We start from the raw sequence: 26,596 nt of genomic DNA on the forward strand, positions 1-26,596 counted from the left end.
CTGCTAAGTTAATAAATTGAACTGGAATACAAAAAGGGGAGGTAAAAGGAGGTCCGGGAAATAAGTTAATGAAAAATAATGTGATAAAAAGATTGATTGTTTTTAATTATTTTTATTTTGTATTTTTTCTTTTTCTATTTTGTAATGTAAAAACCCTAATAAAAATTTTATATTAAAAAAAAAAGAAGAGAGAAGGTGCTCTGCTTGCCTGCGTATTTGCCTTCGTCCGAGCAAGCAGGGCAGGCTGCCTCTTTCTGAGAGGGGAATAGGGGCCTCCTAAGAACTCTCAGCACCCTTAAAAAACAACTACAGCTCCCAGAATTCTTTGGGGGAAACCGTGCCTGTCTGAAATGGCGCCAGAGCACTTTAAACGTATGGTGTGGATACGGCCTCAGTTCATAAATTCGCAGCAACAAATGTCCAACACTTATTTGATAACAACATTTATACAGAGGTATGCAAGGCCTTCTTTCACTTTGATCTCACTGCACATCGCACTAAACCGGTCTTTGTGTCTGTAATTATATTGTTCTAAATGGGTGTCAGTCTGGATCATACCCTGGGTTCCTTCCAGGCCTGCTTAGAAAAGTCTACTGAAGAAGTTGTAACAGTTCCTTTCTTAAGGGAAAGGTTTGGGCTGGCCAGTTAAGTACCGCAATTTAACCTATCCAAAGGGGGTTGCTCTGTTGCCATAGAGACAAATGGCTGGGCCTTTTTGCCACCTTACCTGGCAGGATGACACATCATCCTAGGATGGAGAACAAACCAAAAGGGACTGTGTATAGGAGGTGTGTGTGTTGGGCTGATGCTGGAAGCTAGACGCATGTTTTGCTCTGCGCATAATATGCAGAGAGCAGAACTGTGCATGTTATGCACAAACAGAACTGAGTTCCTTGGGTCTCCAAGCCCCCCCCCCCCGGCTTCCCTCTCCTGCTCCCATGCGGCTGGGAAGGCAAATTCAGCAGTTAACCACAGTTTGCTGTGCCGTCCAGAGCTAGGCCTGCAGTTCATCTTTGCTGTGGTTAAACAATGAGCTGCAGCAATTGTGGTTTGGCATTGGCTTGTTCGAAAGGTCAACCACAACAAAGCCTATAGGTTATCCTATAGCACCACAGTGGGCAGTATGTGACCACACAGGTGCCATTAGACCTCAACTCCCGTTAGCACCAGCCAGCAGGGACAGGGGATAGGGGATTATGGGACTTGCAGTCCCGCAATATGTGGGGGTCCAAGGGTTACCCACCCACACCCTTTTTAAAGAAAAATCACATGGTGGCAGGTGGAAGAGGATGAAAACTATCAGGCCTCACCTGGGTTGGCAGGATGGTCCCTTCCCGCACATGCACGTTGATGTGGTCCAGAGGTGCAGCCATCTTCAGGTTCTCCCCGCTGCTGTTCACTGAAGAGCCCTGCAGGGGGCAGCGAGAGGCTGAGCTGTCAGGTTCAAGCGGTCAGATTACAGCAGCCTCTGCCAGCCTCCCAGCAGCCCCAAACATCTGGGGCAAGGGTAGGCAAACTAAGGCCTGGGGTCCAGATCCAGCCCAACTGCCTTCTAAATCCGGTCTGCGGACAGTCTGGGAACCAGCATGTTTTTACATGAGTAGAATGTGTGCTTTTATTTAAAATTGCATCTCTGGGTTATTTGTGGGGCCTGCCTGGTGTTTTCACATGAGTAGAATGTGTCCTTTTGTTTAAAATGCATCTCTGGGTTATTTGTGGGGCATAGGAATTTGTTCATTTTTTTTCCTTTTCAAAATATAGTCCGGCCCCCCACAAGGTCTGAGGGACAGTGGACCGGCCCCCCTGCTGAAAAAGTTTGCTGACCCCTGATCTGGAGGGTGCCACGTTGGGTCAGGGCTCTATGAGACACACGGCCGCCTGTTTTGGGTCGCTGGCTTTGGCCTTCAGAGCCCTAAAAAGTTTGACGCCACCCAATCTGGAGGAGATCCTACACTTCCATGAGCCTTGCCCTGCGTTTAGAGATCAGCATCCGAGACCCGGCCTGTTGGCCCATCAGCGAGAGTTGTTAGGCTGGCGGGAGCGAGGGACAGGGCTCTCTCAGTGGTGGCTCCACACCTTTGGAATTCCCTTCCCAGGGAGAGAAAGAAAGAGATGGCCTCATCCCTGCTGCTTTCAGAAAGAAATAAATCTGTAGGCACATTTATTAAGATTGGCTGAACAGTGATGCACTTTTAAAAAAAGAGAGTTAACTGATGGTGGTCTTTGTGTCTGTAATTATATTGTTCTAAATTAGGGGGGGGGGGAGTCAGTCTGGATCAGACCCTGGGTTCCTTCCAGGCCTGCTTAGAAAAGTCTACTGAACAAGTTGTAACAGTTCCTTTCTTAAGGGAAAGGTTTTGGCTGGCCAGTTAAGTACTGCGATTTAACACATCCAAAGGGGTTGCTCTGTTTCCATAGAGACAAATGGCTGGGCCTTTTGCCACCTTACCTGGCAGGATGACACATCATCCTAGGGAAGAGAACAAACCGAAAGGGACTATGTATAGGAGGGGTGTGGGTGGGTGTTGGGCTGATACTGGAAGCTAGAGACATGTCTTGCTCTGTGCTGGACCTCAAAGCTAACTTTGGGGCTTCCCTGGAAACCTAAGGGGCTCCTTGGAACTCCCTGCCTATTGAGATCAGGCAGGTGCCTTCACTGCATTTATTTCAGCACCCGCTAAATGTACATTCTTATTCAGACAAGCCTACCCAGATGCTTAGAAAATTCATATGGGTTTTGAATTGCTTTAGTCCAGGGTTTCCCAAACTTGGGGTCTCCAGCTGTTTTTGGACTACAACTCCCATCATCCTTAGCTAGCAGGACAAGTGGTCAGGGATGATAGGAATTGTAGTCCAAAAACACCTGGAGACCCAAGTTTGGGAAAACCCTGCTTTAGTTTATTCTGTTGCAGTTTTAACTATTTGTATGTTTTAAATTATGGTTGCAATTTTTTTAGCGATAATTTTATCGTTTTATCTTTTTTGTAAACCGCGTTGAGACATTTCCCCTACGATCAAGAGGTATATAGTTTTTATTGTACGTTTCCGAGCACAATTCAAAGTGTTGGTGCTGACCTTTAAAGCCCTAAACGGCCTCGGTCCAGTATACCTGAAGGAGCGTCTCCACCCCCATCGTTCAGCCCGGACACTGAGATCCAGCGCCGAGGGCCTTCTGGCAGTTCCCTCATTGCGAGAAGTAAGGTTACAGGGAACCAGGCAGAGGGCCTTCTCGGTAGTGGCGCCTGCCCTGTGGAACGCCCTCCCAGCAGATGTCAAAGCAATAAACAACTACCGTATTTTTTGCACCATAACACTCACTTTTTTCCTCCTAGAAAGTAAGGGAAAATGTCTGTGTGTGTTATGGAGGGAATGCCTACGGGTGGCATGCCTACGGATTTTCCTCCTCTAAAAACTACGTGCGTGTTATGGTCGGGTGCGTGTTATAGAGCGAAAAATACGGTATTTTACTTTTAAAAGTCATCTGAAGGCAGCCCTCTTTAGGGAAGTTTTTAATGTTTCATGCTGTACTGTTTTTAATATTCAGTTGGAAGCCGCCCAGAGTGGCTGGGGAAACCCAGCCAGATGGGCGGGGTATAAATAATAAATTATTATTATTATTATTATTATTATTAATTGAATAAATAAATAAAGGGGAGGCAAGATCTTCTGGGGTGTTAATGCTGTGAGATCCAGCAGAGGAATATTTCCCAGGTTCCTTTCCTGGGGCAACAAAGACGACCCAAGCAGAGAAATTATGAGACCATCACAGCTGGTCTGACGGGCCGCATGCTCTTACCGTGTAATAGTCATACCACAAGCCTCGGGGAAAGTAGCCGATCACTGAATTCACGCCAGGCTCCAGCACGGGAGTCAGCAGCAGGCCCCGCCCCCAGAGGAACTGCCTGTCAATGGAGTAAGTGGCCACATCCTTCGGGAACCTAGGAAGGAGAACACCACACATTGATTGACACCACACATTAAAAGCACCACAAGACCCCTTTAAAAAGCTATAGCTTCCCGTTAAGCGTAATGGCTGCGTAATGGTTGGAATGTTGGACTAGGGCCTGGGAGAGCAGGGTTCGAATCCCTACACATCCATGAAGCTCCCTGGGTGACCTTGGAGCCAGTCACCATCTCATCGCCTAACCTACCCCAGAGGGTTGCTATGAAACAGGAAGGAGGAGAACCACGTAAACCACCTTGAGATCCTTGGAATATAAAGGTGGTATAAAAATGTAATAAATACCATAAACAAATAAATAAAATGTTTTGTTTAAGGGGGCTGAGAGTTGTTAGGAGTCCCTTATTCCCATTATCGTTATTATTCATTCAGTTTATATACCGTCCTTTATCAAATGATCTTAATGTACAACGTTAAAAACACATTACAGAACGTCAATGATACAAACTTGAAAAGAAAAGAAAAGCATACTGACAGACAACCTAAAAAATGAATAAAATGCATACTGATAGCCTAATAATAACATAATCATTATAATAACAGTCCCTGTCCCACATTTTCACAGGCCATAGATAATAGCCTTTGGCCCAGGTAAAGAGGAATGTTTTAGCCTGGTGCCTAAAGACATGCAATGATGGCACCTCCAAGAGCTGCAAGTCCCAGAGTTTCCTGGGAAGACTAATGGAGTGTCAAACCACAATGGGAATGGAGGTTCTGAGAAGGGAACACGGGCTCCTAACAACTCACAGCACCCTTAGCAAACTACGACTCCCAGAACTCTTTGGGGGAGGAGCCATTGCTTTTTAAAGCAGTAGCACAGAGCTTTAGCTGTGTGGCGTGAATGTGGCTTGGGTGTCCCAGGCTGAAAGCCCCCCCCACCTCTGGTTTAATGGGTTCCTTATTCTGTTAGGGACCTTGAACTTCCTGTGGATACCCCCACCCCACCCCCCAGGAAGAGGGCTTTGGCAAGGCAAGGGAGAGAGCTGTGGCGTTCTCTTAGCCCTGATGCCCGCTTGCAAGCCCCCTGGAAATGGGCACAATTCCTTACTCGAAGAAGAGAGGCCGGGCCACGGTGTCCCCTTGCAGGTGAGCCCGGTGGAAGAGGGAGTAGAGGTACGGCAAGAGGGCATAGCGGACCTCTAGTGCTGTCTTCATGGCAGTTCGTGCGGCAGGGCTGAACGCGGAGGGATCCTGGGCCTGAAGAGAAGGGTGGAAAACAACATTAGGCAAATGGGCTTAAACGGTGGCATGCAGAAGACCAGGGCAAAGGAGGCAGTGTGGCGTAGGGGTTAGAGTCCTTGCCTAGGACCCGGGAGACCAGGGTTCCAATCTCCACTCAGCCATGAAATTCACTGGGAGGCTGGTCACTGCCTTTTATCCTAGCCTACCTCACAAGGTTGTTGTGGGGATTGAATGAGGATTGGGAGAACTAGGTGCACCACCATGAGCTCCTTGGAGAAAATTCGGGGGGTGGGGTGGTTATAAATGCAAAAAAACAAACAAAAATAGTCCAGATTGTGCAGAAGCTTGAACTTTTTTTAAAAAACGAATTAAATACTGTATGTTTACATTGTTGCAACCTGCCCTGGGATCTTATGGTGAAGGGTAGGGAAGAAATCAAATAAACAAACCCAACAATGATGGGAAGCTAAATTCAGAGCCTTCTTTGCCCTGCTCTGCGTCCTATCTAAGGATCAATTCAGAAAATTGTGTTCTGCATCAGGTGCGACCAAACTTTTAGAAATAAGGGGCAAAATAATGTCAACAGCATAAAGGAAACTGGGTGATTTGGTTACCGGCACTCAAAGGAGGCTCCCTGTTGCATCTCTGCATGAGCTCATGGCTTCCCAATTGGGGAAGCAGACTCGGATCAGAGACTCATGCAGAGTGCCAGTGGAGCACTCTGAGGAAGACAGGCAGCCCTTACTGTCTTACCTGAAAACAAATCGTGCTGCATGTTAGCAAAGTGTGCCTCCAGTTCTGGTTTTGAAGAATTTTTATTAACGAAAACAAGAGAAGCAAAAAGTTTTAACTCCAAGGCTGTGAGGGTGGGAATGCATTAGCTAATCGGAAGTTGGAGAAACACTTAATGTGAGTCCCCGTCCTGCCCCCAGCAGCTTCACCTTCACATCCTGGGTGTTGTGGTTTCGTGCAAAGGGGTAGAAGGCTCCCAACTGCATCCAGCGAGTGCAAAGCTCCTCCGAAGTGGAGCCCGAGAAGCCGCAGATGTCTGCCCCGACCAACGGGATCCCAAAGAGGCTGAAGCTGAGCACGCCTGAGGATTCAGGCAGAGGAGAAAGGAGTCAGTAGTGGCCAGGCGATTACTGACATTAACACCTGGATGAATTTCAGATTAGATCACCGCAATGCATTGTTTATGGGGCAGGCCTTGGAGACAGTCCAAAACCCCCTCCTGGTACAGAATGCAGCCACCTGCCTATGCCTGTTTTAAAACAACTTCACTGCTTCCAGTCTTTTCCCAGGTCCAATTGAAGGAGCATGGTTAAACAGGTCTGGAAGGAGCTGGAGCTATGATTGGTCCATAAAAAACACCCAGTGGTAGTGAAGTTAGCCCTTTATTCAAAGAAACCCAAACAGTGCAGGCCTAACGATCACAGCAATTCTTCCCGGTAGGTCTTGCCCCAAAGAGGCAGTGGTGAGGACTGAAGGTCCCTGCCTACCCACCACTGCCTAAGTCTCCTCTTCCCCAGGGTTTCCCCCAAGCAATATGAGACTGTGTTAGTGTGCAAACATTCTTTCCTCTGCTCTTTTCATTTCTCTGCATGTTCTAGGAGACCGGGGGGAGGGAGCTGGTTGCAACAGGAGGGTGGGACTCGCTGGCTTTTTCCGCAGCCTGCCTCATCTCTGTCTCACGGCTGCCACACCCCCTCCTCTCCAGGCTCCACTTCTGTCTCTGTAACTACTATCTTCTGTAACTACAAGCCAAAGGCTGCCTCCAGGATCATACTGTGAACTGAATGTAAGTTAACTTCTTAATATTTTAAAGAGAAGGCTGTTGTGTCTTTATTGTTTTTAAAAGGGAATAAAGGGGAATTTACCAGGAACAATCCAATCTGGACAAGCCAGACCGGATTGCTTAACTCAAGAGATTCAAACGAATCTACCAACTAGCTTCCTGCGATATACAGAGAATGTGCTCTACCACCAGCTCATGAGGAAGGATAATGTTTAATCAATGTATCCTCTCCTACTATCCACAGCATTCCCATACGAATAGGGTGCTGGACTAGATGGGCTATGGGCCTGATCCAACAGCCAGGCTCTCCGTGAGTCTTTCTAGAGAGCTGTGTCTGCAGTTGGAAAAGAAAACCACTTGCACGTACCTGGGATGGAGCAAACCATGTCCTTCCACTCGCTTCTGTTGTCACCAAGCCAGTGCCCTGAATACCTGCCCTGGCTGGGGAAGGAGGAGCGGGAGATGACAAAAGGCCGCTTCCCTCGGATCTTGACTAGCGCGCTAAAAGTGGGGGGAAAGAAAAAGGAGACTAGCAAAAATGTTTGCTTGTAAGCCGAGAGCACGGGAAGGGATGCCAGCTAACGTTGGCCCTGGAAACTGGACATATCTTGTCTGTCTGTCACTGATGCTCTCATGCCCCAGACAAGCCCATCCACCAAGGCGATGGGAGCTTACCTAGCAGTAGCCTTGGCTTCCATCAGCCCATAGAGGTTATGGAGGTTGTAGTGCACCGATGCGTTCTGCCTGGAGGAGGCACAGATGGTCTTGGCAGAAAGGGAATTTCCCAGTACGGCTGGTGGAGAAAGAGAACGGCTGGTTAGAAGAAGCACAAGAAATTGCATATGCTTGGCAAACAGATACGAGCTCCTGTCTGGGGTGGTTGACCCATGGAGACCATTTCTCTTTCTCTCTCTCTTCCTGTTGCACACAAACATAGAGGCAGTCACTCAAGAAGGCTATTGTAGGATCATGGGCATGTACAGCAGGATCTAAAGCATCTCCTCTCTTACCGGGCACGTATGGGGGTTTATCTAGCTCTTCCTGGGAACAGCCTGCGGTGGAGCCATCCACAAAGTTCGAAGGTTCATTCATGTCCTAAAGCAAAGAGTTTGGGGCCAATTAAAATGTCCCAGTTCACACACTACCCACAGAAATTTAAACTTTCCTCAAGCACAGGTCAGCTGCAGACCATGGGACTTGCCCTGAAGCCAACAAAAGCATTTTAAGCGCAACATTTTGTGTGTGTTTCGAAGGCACAGATATCTGTGTTTGTTCAATGTGAATGTAGCCCTAAGGTTATGGCCTGACCATAGGTTGCGAAGCAGTGAGGGGTGACCCCCTCCAGCTCCTCAAACAGGGTTGGCTCAGAAATAAGCCATGCTACTCCCCATCCTGTCTGCAAAAGTGAAAATTGCTTGGCTTGTTTTTGAGGCAATCTGAATTTGGACTGCAGGCCAGCAGCAGCTCTGACCCCCAAGCCTCCCTCCCTCATCTCCCCATAAGCCTCCTTGCCTGCCCCCTGCTCTTTCTCCCCCCCCTCCTTCCTTCCTTCCTTCCCACCCATTCACCCGCCCTCCAAACCCCTTTTTCCTGCCCCACACAGCCGGCTGCAGCTGCTGACACTCTTAATTTGGGGGGAAACAGGAGCAGGGAAGAGAAACAGGTCTCTTACCACCTCCCTCTGCTGCCACATCCAAGAAGCCCACGGGGGAACTATTGAAACGCCTCTTGGGAGAAATTACATTTCCCAGGATCGACTTAGGGGCGCATTTATTCAGGTATTTATTGTGTTTCCATCCTACTTTTTTCTGCAAGGAGCTCAATGTGGCACACACTGTTCTCTTCCCCCTTCCTCGTTTAATCCGCATAACAACCGTGCGAGGTAGGTTAGGCCAAGAGGCAGCAACTGGCCCCCAAGGCCACCTTGTGAGCTTCATGGCCAACTGGGGATTCGAACCCCAGTCTCCCAGGTTCTAGTCTGACACGCTAACCACTAAGCAACACTGCCTCTAAGAACCTGCCTTATACCAAGTCAGACCACTGACTCACCCAGCTTAGTGCTACCGGCAGTGGCTCTCCAAGGGATTGAACCTGGGACCTTCTACATGCAAGGCAGGTGCTCGGCCAATAAGCTATGGTCCTTCCCCCAGCCTTGCACCTGGTCTGCTGTTTAACAGCACCCCTGGCACTGGGCTTTAATGTTTAGCTCCCAGATTAGGTCAGAGGAGTGTGGGATGTGATCCATGAGAGGCAGTCAAGTACAACATTCATTGTAATTCTAGAGATGACATGCGAGGGAATGTTTGGTCCAGCCAGTTGAAAACTTCCTGTTCCTCCTGGGCTGGAGCATCCTTCCTTTTGTATGTGATAGGTGGGCGTGACCTAACCTGTCCAGGTAACAAAAGGACAAGTTATGCAGCACCCTTCCCTCTTTCTGACTTCCTTCTTCGCTTGACCAGCTTTTAGCTAGGACTGCTCTGCTAGCTCTCAGCTAGCAGAAGCACTGGGATTATTCCCCCATATGGGGGAGATCCACATGTACATATTTGTAACCAAATCTGCCTTCAGGAATCCAACTGTGAACTGATGTGAGTAAACTTCTTTTATTGACTTTGAATAAGATTGTGGTGTCTTTATTCTTGTAGGAGGGATTCAAGGGAATTTACCAGGAACGTACAATTCAATCTGAGACAGACTGAATTGTATAATAGTGAGAGGCTCACATGAGCCTTCAACCAGATGTCTGCTGTGCATGTAAAAAGGGGAATGTAACTCTGCTAAGTAAAGGAACTTGCTAGCGCAAGTTAGGAAGGATATTAATAATATATCCTTTCCTGACACCCACAAGGAGTGGTTAGAGTGACAGACTATGACCTGGGAGACCAGGGTTCAAATCCCCACTCAGTTATAAAGCTCAATGCGTGGCCATGGGCCAGTCTCTGTCTCTCAACCTAACCTACCTCACAGGGTTGTTGCGGAGATGCCACGAGGTGTGGCGGGAATCACATACGAAATTTTGAGCTCCTGGGAGACAGAGGTGGAACATAAATGCTTATAGGGACAGAACCATCTAAAATGTATAGAAACTTATTCATGTATGCTACTACAGTGGCTAGAATGTCACTCGCCCCAAAATGGAAAGAAGTCCCAGCAAAGGAAGAATGGATACAAAAACTTATGGAATACGCAGAAATGGCGAAACTTACCGGAAGAATAAGAAATCAAGATAACAAACTTTTTAAAATAAAAGAATGGAAATGGTTTATTGAATATTTGCAGATAAATTGTAAGCAGATAAGATCATTGGCAGGATTATTGTATTAACCTGCAGTTTGATAAGCGTATATACTTAAAGCAGATGAATAAATGAGCAAATTAAGTTAATATGGATATGCAAAGGATATTAAAAATAAATTTAAGGAACCGCAGAAAGAGGGGGAAGGAAGGCAAGTTTTGAAATGTTAAAATGATTGCAAAATTATTGAAATGTATAAACTTGAAAAGTATAAATAAAATTTGAAAAACTGGAAAAAAAGAGTAGATGATCCTTTGGGTGACTTCCAACTGTATAGTTCTGTGATTCTAATACTCCAAATCTAATACTCCAAATCTAATACTCATTATCTCCCCTTTTCAGTGCCCACTCAACTGTTGCAACTTTTCTGTTTAGAAACCGGAAAAGATTGAAGGAGGAACTTACAATCCAAAGGCCATCGAAGGGGACGAGGGAGTGGAATCTGTCCAGGTTTTCCAGCCACCACTGGTGAGTGTTTAGGTTAGAGAAGTCGGGGAAAGCGGTGAGGCCAGGCCAGACCTAGGGGGTGGAGGACAACAGCACAAATCTGATGGATAAAATTCAGGCAGAGTTGAACCCAATCAACACTCTGCATGGGGTGCAATAGGTTAGTGTCTTATCCAGCCCACCAGACTCACCCGTATTTTATTTTATTTTAATTCATGTTTACCATCTAGGCCAGTAGTTGCCACCAGCCTTTGGGTTCCACAAAAGTATCCCCAGTGAGAATACCCTGTACTGAGAATAGCTCTTTGTACAACACACTAAGGAAGATAACAATACAATAAAATTCAAAACAGTAAACTGAAGAGGCAAAACGCACCCTGCTCCTTCGCTCTCACCTTCCCTATCAGAGGTTTTCCTTGGGTGCTGTTGATGAATATTCCACGCTTCAAGCCTTCATCATAAGGCCAGTAAGAGCCTGGAGGTTGGGTGCTGCTGATTCCTGGGTCCTGGGGGGAAAGCAAAAACAGGCTAGGATCCACACAGCAATGAAACCAGCCTCTTGCACCAAATGGATCTTTGGCTACCTGCTTCAAGAAAGGCAGGAAACTCAAATGTTCTACTGGGCTGGAGCAGTGGTTCCCCAACATTTTCAGGCCACTGCCTCGTTTCCATAATGTCACCCCCCCACACACACACTGTCCCTGCAACTGTATGTCAGTCGGGTGGAAAAGCTCTATAGAACGGGGGGAAAGCACACATCACTAAATAAAAGGCCATTTGTAGGGAGACCAGGGACCTTTGCTGAAACATACTTCTGAGCAAACATGATTTTGTCCATGGATGAAGGACAATGCAAGTTTTTTGGGGGAAGAGAATGCTATATTTAATGCCACATGGAACCGCTTTTTCCATTCTCGCTTCTAGATTGCATTTTGCTTCCATGGCTAAATAAATAAAACACACAGAATTTGGGAAATGCAAAGCTCTAAATAAAGGGTCCTAGCATAGCAGCAGCTTTTGATGAAAGCTACACAAGAGTGACAGGATGTTACTTACCTTGCTTGAAAAAATTAAATTGTATCTTGGAATTGCACGTTTATATTGCTGGAGTAAGAAAGAAGTGAGAAAAGCACAGAGAGGTTACCAGAATCATCACGTAGCGCTGCCCATGTTTGTGAAGGTCTTCCACCAACTGGGGGAGAGTGCCAAACTTCTGGGAGTCGATGGTGAAGTCTCGATAGCCATCCATGTAGTCAATATCATTCCACTGGGCAGCCTGCAAAAAGAAAGCGTAGATATCATGGAACTGTAGAGCTGGAAGGGAATCTGAGGATCATCTAGTCCAACACCCTGCAATGCAGGAATATGCAGCTGCCCCATGCAGGGATTGGACCTGGGACACTGGCATTATCAGCACCATGCTCTACTCAACTGTGCTACCTCAGTTGAGAAAGAAACAGTATTGGACCAGGACTGCAGAAAGCTACTAACAGCACAATCCTATCCATGTCCACTCAGAAGTAAGGTAAAGGTCAAGGGACCCCTGACCATTAGGTCCACTCGTGACCGACTCTGGGGTTGCACGCTCATCTCGTTTTATTGGCCGAGGGAGCCGGCGTACAGCTTCCGGGTCATGTGGCCAGCATGACTAAGCCGCTTCTGGCGAACCAGAGCAGCACACAGAAATGCTGTTTACCTTCCCGCCGGAGCGGTACCTATTTACCTACTTGCACTGGTGTGCTTTCGAACTGCTAGGTTGGCAGGAGCAGGGACCGAGCAACGGTAGCTCTCCCCGTCATGGGGATTTGAACCGCTGACCTTCTGATCGGCAAGTCCTAGACTCTGTGGTTAAACCCACAGCGCCACCAGCGTCCCTCCACTCAGAAGTATGTCCTATTAAATACAGTCTTATTAAATGATTCAGTCTATTCAGTGTTATTAAATTAACGTACTATCAAATTAAGTTAAATTAGGATTGCCACCTTAGCTAGTAATCACACTGGGCGACCTTAGGCGATTCACTCTCTCTCAGCCTAACCTACTTCACAATGTCATTGTGAGGCTAAAGCAGAAGGGGGGGTGTACTGTCCTAATAATATAAGACGAGCCTGATGGAGCAGCTCAGGGGCCCACCTAGTCCAGCATCCTGTTCCTGGCCAACCAGATGCCTGCGGGGAAACCCGCAAGCAGGGCCCAAGCCCAAGAGGCCTCTTCTCTCCTGTGGTTCCCAGCCACTGGCATTCAAAAGTACTGACAACCATTGGCCGACAGCGGCTGACAACGGCTCTCTAGGATTTCAGACACGAGTCTTAACCAAGCCCTCCTTGGGAAATGCAGGATTTGAACCAGAGACCCTTTGCATGGAAAACACCATGTGCCACACGCCTGACCTAAATCTGCAAGCTTCTCATTCTGGAGGGTCCCGGTTGATGTTTACCTGCGGGATCTGAAAATTCCTCATGGCCTTGACGATCTCCCAGGTCTCGTTGCTTGTTCCATAGCCCCAGCGGCAGAGATGGAAGCCCAATCCCCAAAAGGGAGGCATGGCAGGGAAACCTAAAACAAAAATCAGGAAAGTGTTAGGTGTGCTGCCTCCTCTGCCCCAGAGCCACAGTCTTCTTCTTGCTGTGTCTTTTGACTTGTCCAGGTCAGAGTTTACTGTGTATTTGCAGTTATTTGCATTCCGATTTAATCCACGTAGTCCAGTGTTCATTGTCATGGTCCAGTTTACGGGCGATCAAAGTCCCAGCTGAGGATGTCGGGATCGGAGACAAGATGGCGAGGTAGGAGCAGGAACGAGAGTCCAGAAGCCAGGGGTCCGAGGGTCAGGAAGCAGGGAGTCACAAAGTCAAGGGTCCGAGGGTCAAGAAGCAAGGAGTCAAGAAGCCAAGGTCCAAGAATCAGGAAGAAGCCAAACACAGCAAGGTGGGAAACGAGTTGCTGTGGCCAAGAGCCGAAGGGAAATGCTGACCTTATATCCCTTCCCGGCTCTTGCCACCAGCTGCAGTGAGTTACCAGTCGGCCTCACCTGTGTGGCCGCGCCTTGCCTCTCCAGAACAACCTTAAGAAGGCCCCAGTCCTGCGAAGCCCTACTGGTCACAGGGCCTGGCTCCTGCACACACTCCTGACATTCTTCAGTCTTGGGTCCCCAGATGTGGGTGGGCTACAACTTCCATCATCCGCAGCCAGCTTAGCCTGGTGGGCAAGCATGATGGGAGTTGTAGTCCGCCCACTTCTGGGGACCCATGATGGATGAACACTGTTGTAGTCCACATGACAAGAACTTCAAACAACACCAATCAGCATGATTCAGGTTTACCCTGTACAGGGATAATCCAATACGTTGGGGGAAATTGAGCTTTGAATCACTGCACTTGGTGTCACAGATGATTTGTTTCTGTGTTTTGGGGTGGGTGGATCGACTGTCACCTTCTTCTACTCCCCTTTCCACGCCCACCACTTCCTCAACACTCTCTCATTTCTTTTTGTAACTATTTCCGGTATGCATGTGCCACTGACCATCCACACGTCGCTCCCACTTTATTAGTCGTTCTGCCATGCTTCCCCAGTATTACAGCATTGTTTCTACCTGGAGGGGGCGCTCTTGCATTATAGCATAATGAAAGCAGGGCAAACCCGGAACATTTGTCATGTGGAAAAATTGCAGGAGTTCAGCAGGAAGCTGTGGGATTGGAAATGAAGCAGGGTGCCTGCACCCAGACTGTCTACATACTATCAAAAGCACAAAGCACAACAGACAAAGGGAAGTTTGGAGGAGATTACATCAAAAAAACTAAGATCATGGCCACTGGTCCCATCACCTCCTGGCAAATAGAAGGGGAAGAAATGGAGGCAGTGAGCGATCTTACTTTCTTGGGCTCCATGATCACTGCAGACGGTGACAGCAGTCACGAAATTAAAAGATGCCTGCTTCTTGGGAGAAAAGCAATGACAAACCTAGACAGCATCTTAAAAAGCAGAGACATCACCATATAGTTAAAGGTCCATATAGTTAAAGCTATGGTTTCCCCAGTAGTGATGTATGGAAGTGAGAGCTGGACCATAAAGAAGGCTGATCGCCAAAGAATTGATGCTTTTGAATTCTGGTGCTGGAGGAGACTCTTGAGAGTCCCATGGACTGCAAGAAGATCAAACCTATCCATTCTTAAGGAAATCAGCCCTGAGTGCTCACTGGAAGGACAGAACCTGAAGCTGAGGCTCCAATACTTTGGTCACCTCATGAGAAGAGAAGACTCCCTAGAAAAGACCCTGATGTTGGGAAAGATGGAGGGCACAAAGAGAAGGGGACGACAGAGGATGAGATGGCTGGACAGTGTTCTGAAAGCTATCAGCATGAGTTTGACCAAATTGCGGGAGGCAGTGGAAGACAGGAGTGCCTGGCGTGCTCTGGTCCAGGGGGTCACGAAGAGTCGGACACAACTAAACAACTGAACAACAACAAAAATAGATACTCACCAATCACCTGCTGGTACTGCTGGACCACCAAGTTGGGGTCTGGGCCTAGGAAGATGTAGAAATCCAGAATGCCTCCAACAGGTCTCCAGGTGAGGGCAGGTGCGGGCTGAAGCACCACCTCTAGGCAACAAACAGGAGAGAGGAAGACTTAGGGTTTGTCCACGGTTCTGCTTATGTGGTTTTCCACCTGTCCCACTGCTTTCTCTGGGAAAACCAGGGCTGAATCAGAGCAAACATCAATCCACAGAAAACCCAATTGACGTTTGTTCCGATTCAGCAGTAAAGCGTGTGTTTTCCCCGGGGAAAGTGGTGGGACAAGCGAAAGTGTGCGCTGTACACATTAGTGCCGAGACTTTTCATCTGTTATTTGTCCTGTTTGATTATTTCCATTGCTTTTAAAAAGAAAAAGAAAAAAACCCGTTTAAAAAAATTTCAGTATTGCTAGGCTTCGACAGAAAGATGCATAAATATTTAAGCAAATGAATGAATGAATAAAAAGAAGTGTTGAATTCAAATGGGCAGATCGTTGGGCAGAAGGAAGCTGAGAGAAATCCACAAAAACGGGGAGAATAGAGAAGATCTGTACTTGGTGTCCAACAGAAACCTTTACTGTAACTGATATTTGAATTTATGGCTTTCGATATCCTTCAACCCTACAGATCTTTTATAGGCATTTTTAAAAAAAATTTAAATGCTGGAAATTGCTGGAGGTATAAAGGACTGGCATCCCTGGATCAAGTACATCAATTCTGTTGAATTTTTAAATTGGCTTTTCAATAAATGTGCAATTAAGTGTTACTGTTTTGAATTTTATTGTGTTGTTCTCTTCCTTAGTGAGTTGTGCAAACCGCTATTACGAAGGGAGGCACTGGGGATGACATTATGGATCCAAGCTGGCAGTGGCCCAAAAAAGTTTGGGAGCCACTGCACTAGTTCATAAGAGCCCTCGGGGACACACCAAGGTCCCTCTTCTCCCTTACTCTTCATGGTTTTGCCGACACGATCTGTGTGTTGGAAGTGCTTGGCCAAAAGGGTGCCTGTAGCCCTCTTAGCTGATGCAGGCCACCTGCCTCTTCCTCTCTTTTTCTACCAGCCACTCTGCGGTCTCCATGCAGTCAAAAGGCCAAGCCCCTTGGAGAGAAGGTCAGAGACAACAGACAGCCAAGGAGGGTTGAGAAGCAGCTGGCTGTGAAGGCAAAGAGCCAGCAGCTGCAAGATGCGGTTAAACCGCCCAGCGGTTGCTAAAGAGCCCGCCTCACAGCAGGAAACAGATGGCTTTTGCCTCCGTAAAAAGCCCCTGCTGCACCTCCAAAACTCCATTTTCCTCTGTTACTTCGAAAGCACTGACTCAGATTGGCTTCCCGCGCATCTGAAGTCCATCTGATTACCTGAAAAGCATGTGTCACCCGGAATTTTTAAAAATACAAACAAACCCCTGAAGACGAACCCACTTTTGACCACCCTCTGACTAGCTATTCAAAAGAAGTGAGCTTACAAACATTTTTCTCTTTGCTTCCAGTGAAGAGCCCAAAACTCCCTGGTTTTCTTTATTCATCGCCTTCAAGCAGATCCACATGGGCAATGCTCAGAACGTTCAGATTGGTTTAAGTATCTAAATTATTTCACCGCAAAAGGTGCCAAGGGGACACGTACCCATTGCGTTGCTGTTCATGAGGAATACCCCATGGGAAGCTCCGTCTCTCTCCATGGCAAGGTAAAAGGGGTGGACGCCATAGAGATTGTAGGACTCCTGAAAACAAAAAGACTCATTTTCAGCCAGCACTTCATAAGAACGCAAGCAGAGCCCTGCTGGATTGGGGCCAATGGCCCGTCCCGTCCAACATCTCGTTCTCACGGTGGCTGACCAGATGCCTCTTTGTGGGAAACCTGCAAGCAAAACCCAAGCCCAAGATCCCTCTCCCAGTGCCTGTAGCCAGTGTGGTGTAGTGGTTAAGAGCAGTAGACTCGTAATCTGGTGAACCAGGTTCGCATCTCCGCTCCTCCACATGCAGCTGCTGGGTGACCTTGGGCTAGTCACACTTCTCTGAAGTCTCTCAGCCCCACTCACCTCACAGAGTGTTTGTTGTGGGGGAGGAAGGGAAAGGAGATTGTTAGCCGCTTTGAGACTGCTTCAGGTAGTGATAAAGCGGGATATCAAATCCAAACTCTTCTTCTTATTCTCCTGCTGTGGCTCAGGGTCCTGCTTGCAGATAGCCCAATAGATGCATCTGGTTGGCCACTGTGAGAACAGGATACTGGACTAGATGGGCCATTGGCCTGATCCAACAGGCTCTTCTTGGGTTTAGAGAGGCAGCCAAACATGATAGTCCAGCATCCTGCTTCCCACAGTGGCCAACTGGATGCCTCCAGGAAGGCTACAAGGAGGAGATGGAAGGCAATCATTGGATGAACCTCCCTGGGTTTGCTTGGTCACAAAGCCATCTAAACTGATGGCCACTGACTGTGGCAGCAAGTTCCACAAGTTAACTATATGTATGGAGCAGAACCTTCTTGCCTTTTCCCTGGGTCGCATTTATGGAGGAGTGATGGTTCTGACAGGTGTTGGTGATTACAAACATGGGGCCTTATGGGAACATTGGCTCATGGGGCAAACAGCCACTTTGGGGGAGGAGGGAATTTTAAATAGGAAGGCAGAAGAAGAAGAAGAGGAGTTTGGATTTGATATCCCGCTTTATCACTACCCTAGGGAGTCTCAAAGCGGCTAACATTCTCCTTTCCCTTCCTCCCCCACAACAAACACTCTGTGGGGTGAGTGGGGCTGAGAGACAAGGTCACCCAGCAGCTGCATGTGGAGGAGTGGGGATGCGAACCCGGTTCACCAAATTATGAGTCCACCGCTCTTAACCACTACACCATGCTGGCTCAGGCAGCCTGAAGGGAGTAAGGTTAACCCCTCTAACACAACCAAGTTCCTTAATTGAATTGGGGACTCAGCAGTTGTTATTAATCAACTTTTTTTAAAAAAAAGCATGGGAGAATCTGATCCACCTTTGGCCATTCAAACATGTAAGGAAACAGGAGGAAATAAGAGACAACATTTGACCAGGGAGGGGGCAATAAAGCTACAGCATGACTGAAAATAGTTAAGACCCCCCCCCAATGTTGCATAAAAGGTACCGTGGGAGGGACATCTCGGGCCCAGAAGGTCAGGGTGTTCCACTCCAGACTATGCAAGAAGTTGCTTCGATGCTCCCCCAGTCCATAAATGAATGTGGATGGAAGGACTGTAGAAATCTGCAGAAACTGATCAGCAAAGAACAAGGGAGCCACTGTTGTGTTCAACCTAAAGAAGGGAGGGGAAGAGATGTTAGGAAGGACAGGTGACGAGAAAAAGGCTGCTTACCGATGTTTCCCCTTGCCAAAAGTGTTTCTAGTCCTCATGGCTGAACAGAGAGAGTAGCTTTAAAATGTGGTGGGATACTAAAGTCCAAGGAAAGGCCCCTCCTTCCAGGAGAGGTCCTGCTTTAGGCCTCTTTCACACACTACTGCATCAGCCTGGAAGCGGGACATGAATTTAAGAAGTGAATAACAAACACATAAATTTAGAGGGGAAGAGACGGATTCTTACAGCACGGTCCCTGAAGATTTCCGCTTCACAATCAACCCAAAGGGCTCCTTGGAGAACTCAATGGTGTACAATGGATTCTCTGCTCTCTTGGTTGCTGGAGGAACATCAAGGGGCACTTCGTACCGAGGCTTTGTGGCATCAGTGATCTACAAAAAGGGGACACATAGACACACCCAGGTAAATGGGAGACGCAAGACACTGTGAATTGTGCCAAGGGCTCAAGCTGAGGCCAGGATCCTAAAGCCGCATGTGAGAGTGAAAGAAGGTCTCCAATTGCAACCACTTAAGACAGCTTCTGCCAACCTGAGGTCTTCCCAATGCCTTGGTCCACAATGTCCATCAGCCCCAGCCAGCATGGCTGTGCTGAGTAGGGCAGATGGGAGAGGCAGTCTCTGACAGCCAACATTGAATAAATAAAAAACAGAATGTACAGTACGGTCGCATCTTGTGCAGGGGGAGCGCAGGGATGGAGTGTATACACAAAAACATGTATACTTGAACCACCCCCTTGGAACTCCCCCCCCCACTCCCTCCAGCAAGGCAGATAGCTTAAAAGCTCTTTCTGCACCCGCCTTGTGTACAATTGATATGCACAATTTCAACCAGCCGGCTTTCAACCGCACAAGGTTGAAATCACACGAGTAAATTGGGCGTTAAGTTGCAGCTGTACTGCATTGATTGTAAACGTAATGTGTTTGTGTTAATGTATCTATGTTTGTTTTAAGATGTGTTGTCAGTTGTCTGGAGTCCTTTGGGTAACGTGCAACTACCAAGTATTCATTACCATTATTATTATTATTATTATTATTATTATTATTATTATTATTGAATATGAATGATAATAGCGATGATAATGATGATGATGATGGTGGTGGTGATGATGATGATGATGATAGCACCAGTCTGATGAAGGCTGACTGAAGACCAGCAGCCTGATGAGGCAGGCACGGTCCGTTAGCTTTTAAAAGCATTTTTTATTGCGTAAAACTAGCATTTCCTGCATGTACAAATCTCCCATTTTCGGCTGCCTCGCTCCCTTCCGAATGCACATCCAGCACAAACATCAGGGTATGTGGGAAGTCAGATCACTGGCCCATCAGTTTTGTCTCCTCACAGACTAGGGTTTCAGGAAGGGGTTTTCCCCAGCCCTACCTGCAGAAGCTGGGGATTGATCCTGGGAACTTGTACACCCCAAGCAGATACTCCACCACTGAAGTATGCCCTTTCTCCTCATCCCCAAGGCCCCTGCCCTGAAGGGTTTGTTGCACACCAGGACTGCCCAGCTGAAAATAGCAGAGCTGATCTGGGTGGGGAGCCAGTGCACACCCACCCTCAGATGTTTTGAGAATACAGCTCCCAGAAACCCTGTCCACTGGCCATGCTGCAAGGGGCTGGTGGGAGCTGGAGTCCAGCAACTGATTCTCCAGCCCTGGAATAGACAGCATGCAGAATCGAACATATGGCTCACGTTTTGGGAGCTAGTGAGAAATCTTTGCCTGTTTTCATTTCAGTGCACCGTAAACTACTTGAATATCACTGAATATCGTGATTTATCATTTAATCTAGCACAGGAGCAGTGAACTTGTTGCTCTCCAGAAGTTGTCGGGCTCCAACTCCCATCAGCCCCAGCCATCATGGTCAATGGTCAGGCATAACAGGAGCCTGGCAACATCTGGAGGGCCCCTGGTTGCCCAACCCTAGCGTACAGACTGGTAAAATGTGTGCTCCCTCGTGGGCTGACAGCCCATTCCCAGCTCCCTTGTGAAGGCTCAGTAGGATTAAAAGTGGAAAACGACAGCTCTGGGAACAATAACTCATAGGAAACGACTCGCCTTGACATGCAGCCGGGCATCTGTTTCAAACTCCACGCTGACCTGCAGCTTCTCAACATCTCTTGGGTAATAGGTCTTTGCCTTCCTGGTCAGAAATCCTCGCACTCCCAGCTCAGTCTCATTCAGGCTGCCCAAGGTGTAGCTGGGGAAGTCAGGCGGGTAGAAGCACCAGGGTACCCCCCTCTCGCTGCCCAAAGGCCAGTCACCATCAACGAAGCAGCATCCCCGGGCCTCGCACAGCTCCCGCGTCACGACTGTGCTTCTCTCCGGGAAACAGTCAAAGCGGAGGCCCTCTGGGATGGAGACACACTTGGTCAGGGGCGGCGTTCCGTGCTGACCCCACCAGATCTGCCCGAGAACCCAGACGGTCACCCCGCTAAGCAGGGCGGCCACCGTCAGGAGGCCCCCACCCAGCCACCAAGCGGACAACTTCTGATGACACAACGGTTTCCCATCAGAGGCCTCCTCTCCGGATTCTGTGATCTGGGGGACGTCTGCCGTCAGCTTCTGATAGGACTTCATTTTCTGCGTGCTGGAAGGAGAAAGGAAGAAGAAACCCACTGTGACAATATTTCTCTTATTCGCAACCACAGGAACTGAAGAAATAAGTGCAGAATGTTATCCACCACCATCCCAGTAACTTTGACATTAGACTACTGTGATGCACTGTACAAGAGATGGCCTTTGAAGACTATTCAGAAAGTTCACACAGCCAAAAGTGCAGCTGCTGAACTGTTGACTGGATCAATAAAACTGAGCACATCTTGCCAGTTTTTAAACAGCTTCCCTAACTGCCAGCATCTTTCACAAGCGTGGAAACTGAACATGAGCCTATAAAGCTGTTTAAGATCTTTAATTCCAAGTGTGGTTTTTAGGCTTTAAAACAAGGATGGGAAACCTGTGAACCTCCAAACATTATCGGACTCCACCTGCATCAGCCCCAGCCAGTGTGGTCAATGCACAGGGATGATGGGAGTTGTAGTACAACAAAATTTCTGGAGGAGTACAGGTTCCCTATTCCTGCTATAGTAACTGATGCAACAAAAGTAGGAAATTAATCAGAGTGTCCTAAGAAGCAGTTTTGGTACGTGTGGTTTTTAACTTGTTCATAAAAGATCTAAAGTTACAGGTGAGAAATGAGGTGGTCACATTCACTGACAATATTAAATTGTTCAGGAAAAAGCTCCAAAAGGACTTTTCCAAACTGAGTGAATGGGTGGTAAAAACATGAATGCCAAGCAATGTAAACAAATGTAAGGCGCTGCATGTCAGGACAAAAAAAAATTAATCTCACATATAAAATCTAAACTGTCAGTGACTGACCAGGAATGAGATGGGCCATTGGCCTGCTTATGTCCTTATGTTAGCATCTCAATATCCTACTTGGTTTTACCAGTCTTGAGGGCAGCAGCTTTAAAAAGCAACATATACACACATGTCAAACAACCTTGCAGTCAACCTGTGCTTCCTTATTTACTGCAGCTGGGTTCACCTCTTGGGAGAGCTAAAACAAATCCACCTCCCCAACCATACCTCCATGTGTTTGTGCTTGATAATGGTAACAGCAGGAAGGAATAAAGCCTTCCGCCTTGCAACTGTTGGATGGCACTACCGCAAACCTCCTTTATGGTCCAGCTCTCACTTCCATACATAGAGCTGGACCATAAAGAAGGCTGATCGCCAAAGAATTGATGCTTTTCAATTATGGTGCTGGAGAAGACTCTTGAGAGTCCCGTGGACTGCAAGAAGATCAAACCTATCCATTCTTAAGGAAATCAGCCCTGAGTGCTCACTGGAAGGACAGATCCTGAAGCTGAGGCTCCAAGACTTTGGCCACCTCATGAGAAGAGAAGACTCCCTGGAAAAGACCCTGATGCTGGGAAAGATTAGGGCACAAGGAGAAGGGGACGACAGAGGAAGAGATGGTTGGACAGTGTTCTCGAAGCTACCAGCATGAGTGTGACCAACTGCAGGAGGCAGTGGAAGACAGGAGTGCCTGGCGTGCTCTGGTCCATGGGGTCATGAAGAGTCGGACACGACTAAACGACAACAACCACCACCACCGCAAACCTCCTAGAATAAGCTCTTGTATTTGTTTTTAGCAGAATATTTTTTTGAGGCTGCTCCCAGGAACACCATGAGCTGGATTCCGTGGTTTATATGCCTGGGCTGCATTCTTAGCTGTGGCAAACAGTAATGCTGTTTGCTTTTTAGAGCCTGAGTTGTTTTTTGTTGTGCAACAATTGTTAATTATTCCTGCCTGCTTTTAAAAAAAAACATTTTTATTTGAAACATGTGTTTTTAAATTTTTTTGTGCACTGCCTGGAGACTCACTGGTATTTAGGAAACAGCAAAAAAAAAATTGATGATGGTGATGATAAGTAAAAGCCTGCCTACTAACAGAACAATTTGTAACTGTCCTTTCCTTGCAACAGAAATACAGTAACTTCTGAATAGACCTGAAGTAACTTCTGAGTAGACCTGCACTGGCTGCGCTTTAAGTTTCATAGAATTTGCCCACCCCACCCCCCTATATACAGGACCACACAGAAAAGCCATTATTGCAAGGTGCAAAATTCAGCACTATGACTCTAGGGCAGAACTTGCTACCTTTCCCCCAATCAGGGCTCTTGAACACACTCTGTCTCTGTTTTTCAGGCATTGTTCTATCTCTCTCACACACACCCTTTGATTTATTTGATCTCACTGTGGAGAAATAGAAAGCGAAAGTGTTTTCTTGCTTTCCTACTGTGGCAAAAATCCAAAATGATTGTTTTTAAAGCTTTTTTAGAGGAGGAATTCAAATATGCAGACATCCCAAACCAATCTGATTTAATCAAACGAAACAAACGTCACATAAATGAACAGGGGTGGGGGTGGGGAGTGTCTGTTATACTACATAGAAAAGAGTACTGAGCAACCTTAAAAGACTGGCAGAACTCAGTTTACGTCTAAAAAGAGTTGTATAAGACTATACTGCTATTGTGAAAGAACAAATAAGAGACCACTTCATGAGATCTATGAATTGTTATTCTCACTTGGCAGATTTTACATAGAATTGTAGAGCTGGTAAGGACCCCAAGGTCCATCTAGCCCAACCCCTTCAATGCAGGAATCCCAGCTAAAGCATCCATGGCAGGTGGCCATCCAAGCTCTGCTTAAAAACCTCCAAGGAAGGAGAGTCCACCACCTTCCGAGGGAGTCTTACTGTCAGAAAGTTCTTCCTAGCATTTGGTCAGAATCTCCATACTTTTCTGTTTGGATCCCACCCTCCAAAGCAGCAGAAAAGGGTTTCTCCATTTTCCATGTGACATCCCTTTAGATATTTGAAGATGGCTCTCATATCTCCCCTTGACCCAACTCCATCAACTGTTCCTCATAAGGCTTGATTCTCTGGCCCTTTATTATCTTGGTCACCCCCCTCTGCACACATTCCCGCTTGTCAATATCCTTCTTAAACTATCGTGCCCAGAACTGGACAAAGGACTCCAGGTGGCGGTTTGACCATAACTTGAGCACACAAAGAAAAATGTTGCAAACAGCAGGCTGATTTGTAATAATAATAATAACAATAATAACAATAATAATAATAATTTATCATTTATACCCCAGCCACTCTGGGCGGCTTCCAACAGAATATTAAAATACAATAGTCTATTAAACATTAAAAACTTCCCTAAACAGGGCTGCCTTCAGATGTCTTCTAAAAGTCTGGTAGTTTTTCTTTGATATCCAGTGGGAGGGCGGGTGCCACTACCGAGAAGGCCCTCTGCCTGGTTCCCTGTAACTTGGCTTCTCGCAGCGAGGGAACTGCCCGAAGGCCCTCAGCACTAGACCTGTGTCTGGGCAGATTGATGGGGGTGGAGACGCTCCTTCAGGTATACTGGACCAAAGCCGTTTAGGGCTTTAACGGTCAGCACAAACACTTTCAATTGTGCTCGGAAATGTACTGGGAGCTAGTGTAGGTCTTTCACTGTAATTGACAGCAGCACTACAATAGCCCTGGCAATTACTATTATTTTGGTCATCTGTTATGGATGCCTTAGCTGAGACCCCTGCATTGAAGTGGGGGGCGAGGCGAGGAGGGACGGGACGGGTTGAACCTTGGGTTCCTTTCCAACTCTACAATTCTATGATAATAATGTATCTGATGTGGCTTCTAACCCCGCCTTCCAAACACCAGCCTTAAAGTCTCTTCCTCCCCTCCCCTCCCCTTCAACAGAAACATAACCATCAGGAAACACATGCGCCTTGCCGACAGAGACCACCCAGCTCCATTCACCCGCTTTTCCCGCGCTTCCTTCCCCCGCATGAATGAACATTCTTCAGTGGGCGTGGCTACGCCAAGTACGGCGGGTGGGAGCCACGAAGGAAGAGCCGGGAGGAGGAGGGAGAGAAGAAGGAGCGAGAGGGCGTGGTTTTGGCTCCTTTGCCCCGCCCCCGGCTCGCTGACGTCCGCCGTGGCGAGGCTCGGGTGACAACCCGTCCCCGGAAAGCGGCCCGAGCCCCGATTGGCTGGGCGGCTCGAGAGGGAGGAGGAGCTTCGGCGCGCGCTTGTTGCTGCCGCTGTTCTCCCTCCCGGCCTCCCCTCCCCTCCCTCCCTCCCGTCCCCGATGGGGGCGGGGAGGAGAACTTGACTTTCACTCACTCGCGGCACGCGCGCGCCAGGGAGAGGAGGCCAGAGCGAGGCCGCTGCGCTGAGGGGAGGAGAGGCGCGAGCCCGGCCGGCCGTTGCGAGGCCCCTTCGCCAGTTTTCGCCTCACGCTTCTCTGTCCGGCGGGTAGAAGGGGGGGGAAGAGTAGCCGCGGGTGCGCGCGCGCGCTCCTGCCCTCCCCGCGCTCCCGCCCGCCTAGTCCAAGGTAAGGCAAACGAGCGACTGACTGACTGACTGGAGTGGCGGCGGTTGGCGGCGGCGCGGCTTTGTTGTTTCGTGAGGGGAAGAAAAACAGAGGCGAATTCGGTTGGACCGCTGAGGGGACGGAGGGAGGTCCGGGATTGGGCCGCGCGCTGGGCCGGCTCGCGCATGCGCCGCCTTGTGGAAGGGAGGGGGAGGAGCCTAGATGGGAGGGGTCAGAGAGAGGGAAAAGGCTAAAGGGAGGAATTTGCTGAGTCATTGCTGAAGCCAAGCACGTGGTGGCAAAATAAAGTCTGCCACGCCATATCTATCTATGTAGGTATGAAGTTCTCTCTCCCCTCTTCCCTGCCCCTGTGTGGATCAGAGTTTGTTTGACTTTTAGAAGACATCTGAAGGCAGCCCTGTTTAGGGAAGCTTTAATGTTTGATAGGTTATTGTATTTTAATATTCTGTTGGAAGCCACCCAGAGTGGCTGGGGATACCCAGCCGGATGAGTGGGGTATAAATATTATTATTATTATTATTTTGGGAGGGGAAGCTGGTCCATTAGTGTGTGTGGGGTGCTGCCTGTCACCTTCAGCCCACCACCCCGCCTCGCCCTCACCCCATTTGCTTCTTTGCAACTAATCATCACGGGGTGCTCACCCCTCCTCCTTAGAATCATACAGTCATACCTCGGGTTGAATACTCTTCGAGTTGAGCGTGTTCAAGTTGCGCTCAGCGGCAACCCTGAAGTAACGGAGTGCGTTACTTCCGGGTTTCGCTGCTTGCACATGCGCAGAAGCTCAAAATGACGTCACACGCATGCACAGAAGCAGCAGAAAGCGATGCGCGTGTGCGCAGACATGCCATTGCTAGTTACGTTTGCTTCTAGATGCGAACGGGGCTCCGGAACGGATCCCGTTTGTATCTAGAGGTACCATTGTATAGCGTTTTTTTCCTGCCCCTTCAACATAGGTTTATGTTCACAGGTGGCTAGCAGATTAGTAACAAACACACTAAACAGTTTATTCATGATGATGAATAAACAAAGCACACATACTGAAGTTGGGATAGCTTAGTCAGTAGAGCATGAGTCTCTTAATCTCAGGGTTGTGGGTTTGAGACCCTTGTTGGGCAAAAGATTCCTTCCTTGCGGGGGGGGGGGTTGGACTAGATGATCCT

General features: G+C 48.0%; 1 protein-coding gene across 1 annotated transcript in view; it reads right to left on the bottom strand.

Annotated features, from left to right (window-relative positions):
• Window positions 1-25,602, bottom strand: part of LOC128401907 (lysosomal alpha-glucosidase-like) — a 32,545-nt gene extending 6,943 nt beyond the window's left edge. Inside the window, 18 exon segments of the mRNA XM_053365528.1 lie at window positions 1,311-1,409; window positions 3,797-3,938; window positions 5,010-5,158; window positions 6,085-6,236; window positions 7,306-7,439; window positions 7,614-7,731; window positions 7,949-8,033; window positions 10,639-10,752; window positions 11,076-11,186; window positions 11,825-11,956; window positions 13,118-13,236; window positions 15,157-15,276; window positions 16,810-16,906; window positions 18,295-18,460; window positions 18,746-18,891; window positions 20,578-21,109; window positions 25,467-25,525; window positions 25,528-25,602. Of these exon segments, the coding sequence (XP_053221503.1) occupies window positions 1,311-1,409; window positions 3,797-3,938; window positions 5,010-5,158; window positions 6,085-6,236; window positions 7,306-7,439; window positions 7,614-7,731; window positions 7,949-8,033; window positions 10,639-10,752; window positions 11,076-11,186; window positions 11,825-11,956; window positions 13,118-13,236; window positions 15,157-15,276; window positions 16,810-16,906; window positions 18,295-18,460; window positions 18,746-18,891; window positions 20,578-21,109; window positions 25,467-25,525; window positions 25,528-25,602 (2,550 nt within the window).
• Window positions 25,603-26,596: the final 994 nt, after the last annotated feature.

This window comes from Podarcis raffonei, chromosome 14 (assembly GCF_027172205.1).
Source record: "Podarcis raffonei isolate rPodRaf1 chromosome 14, rPodRaf1.pri, whole genome shotgun sequence".
Lineage (NCBI taxonomy): Eukaryota > Metazoa > Chordata > Lepidosauria > Squamata > Lacertidae > Podarcis > Podarcis raffonei.